This window comes from Myotis brandtii, unplaced genomic scaffold, assembly GCF_000412655.1.
Source record: "Myotis brandtii unplaced genomic scaffold, ASM41265v1 scaffold2170, whole genome shotgun sequence".
Lineage (NCBI taxonomy): Eukaryota > Metazoa > Chordata > Mammalia > Chiroptera > Vespertilionidae > Myotis > Myotis brandtii.
Window position 1 is genome coordinate 134,352 of NW_005358138.1, and position 11,806 is coordinate 146,157.

At 39.2% G+C, this 11,806-nt stretch overlaps 1 protein-coding gene across 1 annotated transcript; it reads right to left on the reverse strand.

Annotated features, from left to right (window-relative positions):
• Positions 1-8,574: 8,574 nt before the first annotated feature.
• LOC102239814 (glyceraldehyde-3-phosphate dehydrogenase-like) lies at positions 8,575-9,638 on the reverse strand. The gene is given in 1 exon segment (XM_014539488.1): positions 8,575-9,638. A coding segment is annotated over 1 exon segment (882 nt). The 5' UTR covers positions 9,472-9,638; the 3' UTR covers positions 8,575-8,589.
• Between the last annotated feature and the right edge of the window lie 2,168 nt (positions 9,639-11,806).

Sequence of the window (11,806 nt, forward strand, 5' to 3'; positions counted from 1 at the left end):
GAGAGAAATAAACAGTATGGTTTACGGTGATTTGAGGCCTTTCTGGTTTTTTTTTGTTTTTGTTTTTGTTTTTTTCTTTAATGTGAAAATAGTTTTTTCTGATCTTTTAGATAAGGCAATGCTCAAATTTTAAAGTGATTTGAGGCCTTTCTGGGGTTTTTTTTGTTTTTGGTTTTTTCTTTAATGTGAAAATAGTTTTTTCTGATCTTTTAGATAAGGCAATGCTCAAATTTTAATCCATCTCCCAGAAGTTTCTAAGTGGGGGATTCTGGAATCTTCTTTGCGAGTTCTCAGGGGCTAGGCTGCTGTGGTTCTTTAGCACTTCTTCCCCTGGTCCCTCACACTGGCCAGGTTTCTGGAGAGCAAACCCCTTCCCAGTTTCAGCTGCTCTTTTCAAGTCGGCCCATGATGTTGTACTGAGAACTTTGTTGACTCTTTGAGGCGACTCCTCAGTTCCAAACAATCCCACCCTCACTGCTTCCTTTGTCTTCTTCCCACATAAACAGTGGTGCAAGGCCTGTCTTGTGGCTATTGGTGTATTTCGCAGTTCATGGAAATACCTTGAAACCTAGTTGTTGTGTCTGTGTAAACATAGTCCATGTATCTCTGGTTTCCCTATGTAGTTGCTGCCTGATTTTATGCAGGAATTCCAGAGACTGAAAGGTCTTACAAGGATCTGACATCAGAATAATGTAGTCTCTTTTACAAAGCATTGCAATTGCAATAAATGCATAGCTTAGGTTTATTAAGTAGCCTTTTAAGGCCTATATTATATAGTAGTCATATTTGGCCAATTTTATCCCATTCATTGATGGTTTTTTGCTATCACTTGCATCAATAGCAAGCAGTGGATTTTAGTGAGGAAGAAATGTGACTAACCCTTTAGTATATGGGATTAATGAATAACATTGTTTTTGTTTGGGTGGAAAGGGTGTTTAAGCAGTATGAGAAAACTAAAGCTGTCTATACAAAGTCATGATCAATCTAGTTGAGGTGTGGGTTAGACACAAAATGGAGGTTACAAAATCTGAATCACTCAAGAAAAAATGAAGAGACATTTTAACTTAACCAACTCTGAGCAGTTTTTCAAGTTTAAACATCTTATGAGGATGGGGACACATTTGCAGACTCAAGCCTTGAATGAATGACTGCCCTTCCTCGAAAGGGCCAGCTTTCTTCTCCTGGTATTTAGCTAGATTAATGAACACCTGCTATTACAATTTAACTTTCCAGTAATCATGTATTCTAATGAGCAAAGTACATTGAAATCACAGAATCTGGTGGCATTTTTCCTGATATGCTTGACAGAAATAAACCTAAAATAAAAGTTTCAGGAGCACTTACTAAATGATTGCTAATGGATTGACTGAATGACGCCATGCATTGTGTAGCACTCTGTGGTTTGTACCAACATGCCCCCAATACTGTATAGTTTTAATTCCCGTTCAAGACAACAGTGTTAGATATTTTATAGATAAGGAACTTGAGGATCAGAGAAGATATAGCTTGCTTCCTGGTTCATATGTTTTGCTGTTTCCACTATTCAATAGTTTCTAAATAGATGACTATTTTTTAGGGAGATTTTGGAATTTATCTCCCTTTATGCTGGCTTAAGAAAATTGTGCTTTATGTGTAGGCATCATTTTCAAAAATGCATTTATCTCTGCTTATGTTTCCCATATGCTTATTTTATCATGTTTAGTGATTCTCTGTCTAATAAGGATGCCTTCTAAGAGATATGTTCAAGGATTTTCTCTTTGCAGTGAATGTACTATAGTAAGCTATAATATATTACATGATGGATGGCCTGACATGTGCTAACTACTCTGCTAAATTCATCCACAGAATGTTTTATTTGATAGCTACACCAACTCTGTTACATTTTTATGGACTAACCACTTTATGGGTTGAAGAAGTTAAATTACTTTCCAAAGGTCACAAAATTAATTAGTTAGGAAACCAGAATTCAAAACCACATCTGTGCTCTAATTAATGTGGTTTCATATATATTAAAAAAAAAAAAAACCTTGCTCACAGTGGCCTTACTCTCTGTGTTGGGATGCAGTGTGTGAAATATACCACACTCCATTTTCCCCCAAGGTCTTCTCATTAGGAATATTTCTTTTTGGGGGTTGTTCCTTTTATTACTTGTGCAGGCATATTTTTCTCAATTAGATTTTTAAAAGCACTAACATTTTTATAGTATCACTAGAGGCCCGATGCACGAAATTTATGCAAGAGTAAGCCTTCCTTCCCCCAGCTGCTGGCACTGGCTTCCCTCTGGCACCCGGGACCCGGGCTTCCCTCGAAGCCCCAGCTTCATCTGGGAGGTTGTCCGGAAGGACTTCTGGTCTAATTAGCATATTATGCTTTTATTATTATAGATAGATATTTTTGTCATCATATTAATTATAAAGAATATTTCAATGTACTAAGTAGTCAAATGTTTGGCTTTGAATATCAGCTTGCTTTCCTCTGACAATGATTTAAAACCCTTATTTTACAAGTGGTGCTCTTTAAGAATAGAAGTGGTGCATGTTTATATCCTAACCAGCTCTGAAACATTCCTGTGCTGGTATTCTGTGAATCAGAGAACAAATTCTTCAGGGAAAATTTTACAGAACAATACTTGGTATTTCATGGGGTAGAACAGAATGTGAGTATGTGACTGAGTCCACTGAGTTCCACGAGAGGCTTCATCTGAATGTAAAAAGCAAGAGTCACACCTGGCCAGTTTGGCACAGTGGTTGAGCCTTGGCCCATGAACCACAAGGTCACCGTTCCATTCCTAGTCAGGGCACATGCTGGGGTTTTGGGCTGGCTCCCCAGTAGGAGGCATTTAGGAGGCAGCCAATTGATGATTCTTATCATTGATGTTTCTATCTCTCTCTCCCTCTCTCTTGCTCTCTGAAATTATATATATATATGCATATATATATATCTCAAGAGCCAAGTAATTCAGGAAGGGATATATGATCTATAGGTCAGGGAGCATAAAGGGACAATTTTGTTAGAATGGTTTCTCAGTGTATCCACTCTTTTCTCATGTGATGTGTAGAAAGATATACACTGTAATGTTAACCATTGTGCAGTAGTGTAGAGGATAAAAAGTGCACCATATATAGATGGCATTGTAAACAAAGTATTTCAATTAATTGATAATAAATGAGTCCACCATTCATAAATATCCCCTTAACAGGCTGATGAAGAAGCTATGATAAAGAGATTCCAGATTCTGTCTGCCAGAGATGAAAAATAAAGGCAGATATTGCAGTGGAGTAGCAAAGGGTTCTTCCCTTTGGACCATACAATAGAAAACCATCTGCACCATCCAGCATAGGGGATGAAGTTAATGGTGAAGGACCAGTGTCTGGCTGGGAAGCTGCCATAGAAAAGTACAACTGCAAAGATGGGTGTGAAAACTGATTTTGAAAAGGAAACTGAAATCTTACTTTCCTTCTCAATTTTTTCCAGGACAAATGACTGAATAGACCCAGTGTGGTCAGGGAGAGGTCAAGAGAATTGAAACACTTATCTTTAGAGAGGGCACATGCTGACTGCAAATATCTCATCTAGAGGACTAGAGACTCCCGGGTCTTTATAATATTTATTTACGTGAACAGCTTTAGTTAAAGTGAGTTTAATTTGATTTGATTAAGTTGACTCATAGCATCTTAGGAAAAAATTATAAATAAGAGTTATTGCTGAATTATAGGATTTTAATTTGAATTTAGCCTAATCCAGGGCCACAAGAATCAAAGTAAGATTCAAGTGCGGGCGACATACTTTGAAATCTATGGGCCATTAGGAGGTTTCAGTGGGCTGACCTTGTCAACAGTAAGCTTCTACAGGGACTCTGGTGACTTTACATAGAGATTACTTAACATTGAATAAATAGATGTAGGGAACAGCTCAGTCACTGTCACTATATAAAAATGAGAGCCTTAGGGGAGAAAAAAATTCCATGGAAGAGTTAAAAATAATTTACTTTGAAATAGGCTAACTGTCCCCTAATTTTTTTTTTTTTTACTTATTCTACTGTTATATTTTTAGGAGAATAGTTCAATTTTGACTTGCATATAGTTGATTTTTTTTAGTTTCTTCCACATTTTTTCTATCTTCCCCTCCCCCAAAATTTCAAATGGCATTTCTTGAGCATCTGCTACATGACAGACATGGTATTAAGCACTGCAGATGTAACCATGATTCAGCTACAATTCCTGCCATTGAGGAACTTGCAGTCTGATGGAAGAGATGTATAAATAAGTCATTTTAATATAAGATTCGTGCATTAATTCTGTAAGAACACATATTTATCCACCCATGCACTCACCAGGAACTCAATACACATTTATTGAACTCCATCTATGTGCCAGGTACTGGTTAGACACTAAGAGTGAACACGACAAATACAGACCCATTCTTAAAGGAGCTGAGCTTCTAACTAATTATGAGCTTCTAACTAATTATGATCCTCTCTAGTGGCTAAGAGAGTGCTTTGGGCACTCAACACAGTAGAGGTGACATATTAAGTTGTGGTAGAAGGACAAAAATCATTGTATTGGGTGGATTAAAAAAGCATACTCAACAGGGTAACAGGGCAAAACTTGGAGACAGCAATTCATAGAATGTTTGATGATGGGAAGTGAACAGAGAAAATATAACTGGTGGTGAATGTGAAGTGTGTCCACAGTTTGCTAATCCCCTGGGCAGTTTATTAGAAACTCCGTAAGCAAATGTTTAATGAAAAAACAAAATTTGGAAATAACCGTTAATTGAATAGGTGTTTTTTTTTTAATTGCAGAATTGCTTTTTGTCTTTAATGTAGAGAAGCAAATGTACATCCAAAAGAGACCTATGGCTTGCATAATTAATGGATTATTTGACCAATGAGTAGCTTTTCTCTAAAATATTTTTCAGGAATATCCTTCTATGGAACATACTTTTGAAAACAATGGGCCAGAACAGGAGACCGGGCCAGCATGCAGCTGCCAATGGCACTAGATACGTAGGTTGGTTTGAGTCACGCTGCAAAAGGCTTTTGTGCAGTATAATCTGGACTCAAGTAATTAAATGGGTGTGGAGGAGGAACACTGTAGATTTGTCATTATTTTTCTTTGAATTAAGCTAGTTTAGTTTTTAAAAAATCTTTAATCCTGAAGCATTCAATATAAAGAAGTACAGAGGAAATGATATACCAGAGATGTATATGACCATGTTTGAAAAGTATCAGCTCTTAGTATTTTTTTTAAATATGTTTTTATTTATTTCAGAGAGAGGACAGGAGAAGGAAAGAAAGACAGAAAAATTGATGAGATAGAAACATTGATGAGAGAGAAACATTGATCAGCTGCCTCCTGCAGGTTCCCTACCGAGGATCAAGCCTGAAACCTGGGCATGTGCTCTGACCGGGAATCAAACTTGCGACTCCCCCAGTGCATAGGGCGATGCTCAATCCACTGAGCCACACTGGCTGGGCAGAGCTCTTAATATTTTGACATATTTACTTTGAGTCATATTTTAAAGAGCTAAACATATCTGCAAACATAAGCCCCAAAACAATTTTGAGTACAAAATATTATGATTCAGAATATATTCTATTATACCATACACAGAGTTAAAATGACTACAAAATTACTATATAATGTTTATGGATTCATAAATATATGCTAATCTACCAAAATGTTCATGGGAATTATCTAAGTATATAAGAAATAATGCTATTATATAAAGCTGGGTGATGACTGTGTCAGGTCCAGTTTCTTAGAAAAATAATTTGAGACAGTGACTTATGGACCCTAGAGAACAATTCCTAAAAGAAGTGAGGAAAGAAGATCGAGCAGAAAGAAAGGTAAACTGCAATTCAGTTACAACTGGGCACCATCTGATGGTCCTTAAAGAGCTGGAAGACTCTTCAGAGGTTTCCCAAACTGACATCAAGGTGTTGAATATGGGAACTTTTGCCTTGTGTAGTAACAGGTTTTAGGCTGACCCTTTGAAGAAGGTGAAAGCTTTGGCAAGTCAATTTAGCCAAGAGCAATTCCTGGAGTGACAGGCAGCTCTGAGTCCTGGCTGCTAACACTGTTGGCGGGTGGGGGGATGTGTGAGTGCCTTGGTTCTGCAGGAACACACCCTACCACAGCATCCACTACATGATGGGCCCTGTGCCATTTTCGTATTGTCTGTTGGTATCTTGTAATTAAGGGAATAAACTTAAAAAAAAAATAACCTTCTGAGTCCTAGTAAAAGTACTTCCCGAAGTGTTCCTCCAACACATACACATACCACAGGCAAGATAAGCCCCCGCTGTAATGTAAAGTCACTTACAATTTTATTTTCTGTTTTCTTTTTTTTTTAACAACTGAAGATTATCTTCTTTGTCTTTCTCTCCTAGGTTTTGTTATAGCTTTTTACAAAAGTACAATTTATTCAGCATCTTTATGTTTTTGTTACAGGAGAACTTTAGTTGGCCTTCTTGCAAGAAGGTGGCTTTCCCCCACCTCAGTGTCAATTCTGAAGTGATTCTTAAATTACCTGAACCACACTATTGGATATAGTACTCTTTTCTTTAGTCATCTAATTTTTTCCTCCCTCTGCTCCAGTATAAAAAGTTTCAATTCCGTAAACAATTGTAAAATCCATTTTGCTTTTTGTTTTTCCTAGTTAGACCATATGGTCCATATACTTGCTAACTCAGGGTCAGCAAACTATTGCCCAAGGGACAAAACTGAACTACTGTCTGTCTTTGTCACCCAGTGACCCAGTGATGTACCTTCGTTTACATATTGCCTGTGGTAGCTTTACCCTAGGGCAGAGCTGACAGTTCACAAAGCCTCAAGGATTACCACCTGCTCCTTAATAGAGAAAGTTTGCTGACCCTGGTTTAAAAGCATTGACCGTTTTTACATTTGCTTTGAGAAAATCCGTATATGGGGATAATATGCCTGGCCACTTGACCTGCATTTACTGTTTTCAAACAGAAACTTACAATTTACTAAAGCCAGTTGTCAGGGGCAATGCTTTCTCACATCTCTGTAAGGAAAATCCTAACTGTAAGAGGCTCCTACTGGGAAGCCATATCTTGGTCTAAAATATGTCTCAACCACAACAGGGAACAAGTTGGTGTTCAGATATGCTATTACAGCTTGTAGCAATCAAACCTTACTGACAACTGCCCAGTCGGTGTGTGTGGCTCAGTGGTTGAGGGTAGACCTATGAACCAGGAGGTCACGGTTCAATTCCTGGTCAGGGTGGATGCCCGGGTTTCATGCTCGATCCTCAGTGTGGGGCATGCAGAAGGCAGGTGATCCATGATTCTCTCTTATCGTCGATGTTTCTATCTCTCTCTCCTTCTTCCTTTCTCTCTGAAATAAATAAAAATATATTTAAAAGAAAAAGATTACTGATGACTTGGGCAATAAACAGAAGTGGTCTACATATGTATACAAACATATATGTGCACAAAATAGGCCTCCATATGAGCTGGCTGCTTGCCTTCTGCAAGGACAGATCCCATGGGAATGTCACCCAGAGCATCTTGTTTGGTGCTGATAAGTATTTGTCTTTGTATCTTTTACCTATAATCTTCACATGGTTCTTTATAACCTTCTCTAATAAAGTCTAGTTTGAGAAATATCAGCAGCACACAAAATCTGAATAAGGCAGACAACTTTTATAATTTGATATAGACATATTAGATATACATATACATATATGAAAATATACATATAAATATAGATATGGATATGGGACTGGAGATGCATATACACATACATATGCTTCTGCATCTTTCTAGTTACATAATTCTCCCTCTTTATTGATGTTGACTTTTTAATGGGTTTTATGCCAGTTTTTGTTAAATGATTACTCTGAATAAGGGGATCTCCATCCAGATCACTTAGGTGTGTGTCCATATATAGGGTGGACTCATTTTCCTCATTTTTTTCCTTGTAGTACTGCTTGGTTTCTAATAGTATCCTTCGATCAGACCTTAACCCCAACAGTTAGTTGGTGCAAATTGACATGGTGAATTCTGAGGTCCAAAACTGTGCTGTGGGAGCAGGCTATGTGGGCTGCTTAGCGAGGGCATTTGTCTCTCTCTGGTTTGCTTGTTGAAAAAGTCTCTGAGCTGCGCTGATTTCTCTATATGACTTTTTTGCTTGAACAGAAATAGCATCTCTTCTGGTCAATTGCTGCCACAACAAAAGAGAGAATCTCTCCAGCCTAGGACTGCTTCCTGTGGCTGAGGATGCAGCTGGAACCTTCACTGTCCCCAAACAAGGACTCACCAGTATTACCCATCAGCAGTGCCAAGAGGGATTTTAAATACTGTTTCTTTCACCTGCCCTCTTGCCTCTCTAGGTGAAAAACCATAACCACATTCTTCTTTATTTATTTATTTTTGTTGGCTGGGTACAGTGAACTTTATTGATGGTGCACAACAAAGTAGGGCTCCCCACGCCCCTCCCCTTCTTCAGAGGGTGTGGGATGGAAACAGTGGTCAGGTGTTGGAGGATCGATCTGGGCAGGGACTCCCCAGCAGCTGAGGGCCTCTCTTCCTCTTGCCAGGGCTGGTGGTCCAGGGGACTCTTATTCCTTAGAGGACATGTGGACCATAAGGTTCACCACCCTGTTGCTGTAGCCAAACTCATTGTCATACCAGGAAACAAGCTTGACAAAGTGGTCATTGAGGGCAATGCCAGCCCCAGTATCAAAGGTGGAGGAGGGGGTATCACTGTTAAAGGCACAGGAGACCACCTGGTCCTCAGTATAGCCTAGGATGCCGTTGAGGGGGCCCTCTGATGCCTGCTTCACTCCCTTCTTGATATCATCGTATTTGGCAGCTTTCTCCAGGCGGCAGGTCAGATCCACAGCCGACACATTGGGGGTGGGGACACGGAAGTCCATGCCAGTGAGCTTCCCATTCAGCTCAGGGATGACCTTGCCCACAGCCTTGGCAGCACCAGTAGAAGCAGGGATGATGTTCTGGGCAGCCCCTCGGCCATCATGTCACAGCTTCCCAGAGGGGCCATCCACGGTCTTCTGGGTGGTGGTGATGGCATGGACTGTGGTCATGAGTCCCTCCTCAATGCCAAAGTTGTCATGGATAACCTTGGCCAGGGGGGCCGAGCAGTTGGTGGTGCAGGAGGCATTGCTGACAATCTTGAGGGAGTTGTCATACTTGTCATGGTTCACTCCCATCACAAACATGGGGGCATCCGCAGAAGGGGCAGAGATGATGAACCTCTTGGCTCTACCCTTCAAGTTAGTCCCAGCCTTCTCCAAGGTAGTGAAAACACTGGTGGATTCCACAACGTACTCAACACCAGCATCACCCCATTTGATGTTGGTGGGATCTCGCTCCTGGAGGATGGAGATGGACTTTCCATTGACGACAAGCTTCCCGTTCTCAGCCTTGACTGTGCCTTTGAACTTGCCATGAGTAGAATCATACTGGAACATGTAGACCATGTAGTTGAGGCCAATGAAGGGGTCATCGATGGCGACAATATCCACTTTGCCAGAGTTAAAAGCATCCCTGGTGACCAGGCGCCCAATGCGGCCAAATCCGTTCACTCCGACCTTCACCACCGTGTCTCAGGGTTGTGGCTGCTGGCACAAGCACAGGAAGAGAGGCTGTCTGATAAACAGGAGGAGCAGAGAGCCCATAACCAGATTCTTGAGAAATTCCTGTACATAGTTCCTGGTAAGTGTGAGGTGTAAGTTAGCCCCTGGTTAAATTTATCTCTCCATTAGAGCTCTTCTATATATAAGGAAATTGTTTGAAGTCTTGGCATGTGCAATACATCCAGTGATGATTTAAAATGTTTCCTTTAGCTTTAAGTATAATTTAATGGTGAGAGGGTAGGGAAGCAGTGGTTAGATGCTTTGTTTATACTTTCATCCTATAATATAGATGTGGGAGATGTCTTCCGCTATCTGCCATATAAGCCTGCAATTTTCGAAGCTTCATCTCAAATGGGAACACAAAATTAAGCTCTCACAAGTTACATTTTGGTAAAAGAAACACATTAAGAAAATAAGAGAAGGAAAGAAAATATACCGTTAAAACCTTTGTTTAATTTTTACTGATTATATATGGTGGTTCCTTTTAAACAATCAGTTTGTGGGCTTATAGTTTGAATATATATAATGAACTGGAAGAAAAAAATAGAAAATATATTTTCTTGTGATTCAGCAGTATCCCTAGTTATTTCATCAATTTATATTTTTATTTCATGTTCTCTTAATTTCTTGGAGGGACAAATAACTCATTCATGCTCTTTTATGTCAAGTTTAATTACTTTAAATTTATTTTTATAGTATATTTATAGTATAAACATTTTATCCTCCATAGTCTCAGTATTCAGATACTTGCTCTGGCTTACACAGAGCTGTTATTTTTCATTCAGTAGATCTGAGTGATGCAGGTGAATGAAACATATCTACAAACATCCAACCAGCACATATCAAGAAACAAAAATATTCTGACCTACCCGATGTGCAACTGAAACCTTAGTGGATGCATCCTTTTAGTTCTGAGGTAAAATTTAAAAATGATACTATTGATGATTACAAAACTCTGACTTCTACTTCTTAAGCATTTTCTGTGAGCCAGCACCACACTAGGTGTGTGACATATATTTTATGCCATCTTTAATTTACCTTGTTAATAATGTTTGTCTTTCCTGCTTCCAGAGGAAAGAATGGGGATTTAGAGAGCTTTTAATGACTCATCCCATGTCACTTACTGGAAAATAGCAGATTAACATTTCAATCAAGGTCTGCCATACTCCAAATCCCAAACTCTTAACTACTGCAACACATGATCTTACTCAATGAGATACGTTTACATTTACTACTGAGAGATTCCTTTCCAGCTTTTCAGGCATCAGCTCCCCTGTAAATACCAAGAAACCTATCATTTCCCCACAGCGCAATCACACAAGACACCCATAGTGTCTAAACCTGCCCATTCAAGAAGGATCATATCTCATATATGAGTCATATTTTCTGTTATTGACATTCAATTTCATCTCCTTTTCTGCCATTTATCAAAAACCTTTCAGAATTTCATACTGTACAATGCCATATAAGTGCCATTTGACTTTAAAACTCCTAATTTCCCTTCAGATGGTACTCATCTGCAAGCATGGCCTTTGCTTAGAAACAATGTCCATTACCTAGGAGCTCAGTTCCGATTTTCAATTTACCATTTGGTAAAATACAATAGGTGGACCAAACTTCAGTGTCAAGGGCACATTTGAGCACTGGCCCCGTAAAGTAGCCTGCTTCTTTAAGATTTCAGTCACGGCAATTTAGAAACGCCACTTTGCTCAATGTTCGCAGGCATGGAGTAGTGGGGTAGGGGAGTTCACTCTACCTAGGGATGGGGAACTTAGAGCATCTGTCTTCTAACAATAAGATCAAACTTGTCTTGAAATTTTTACTACAAGCCTTAGAGCTGGATAAATCCGACTATAAAACAACTAGTAGACTCTGCACATGTTTGAGTCCTCCATGGGCAGGTGACCTGGAACTGCTGGTTCTAAAAACATGAGCTTCCTCGAGAAACTTCAAGAGAAACCTGCGCAGTGCTCGTGGAGGCAGAGAAGCAGCATGAACTTGTGCTTTGTTCAAACTGTTAATTTCTTAAGACCCATTATTCTTTCTATCAAATGATTCTCATTTCAAGGCATGAAAAATTGAACCAATAAGTGTGGATGGCTACATCTTTCTTTTCTTTTTGGTCAGGTTTATTGTTTTATAATTTACATAATAAAATTTACCTTTGTGCACAATCCTA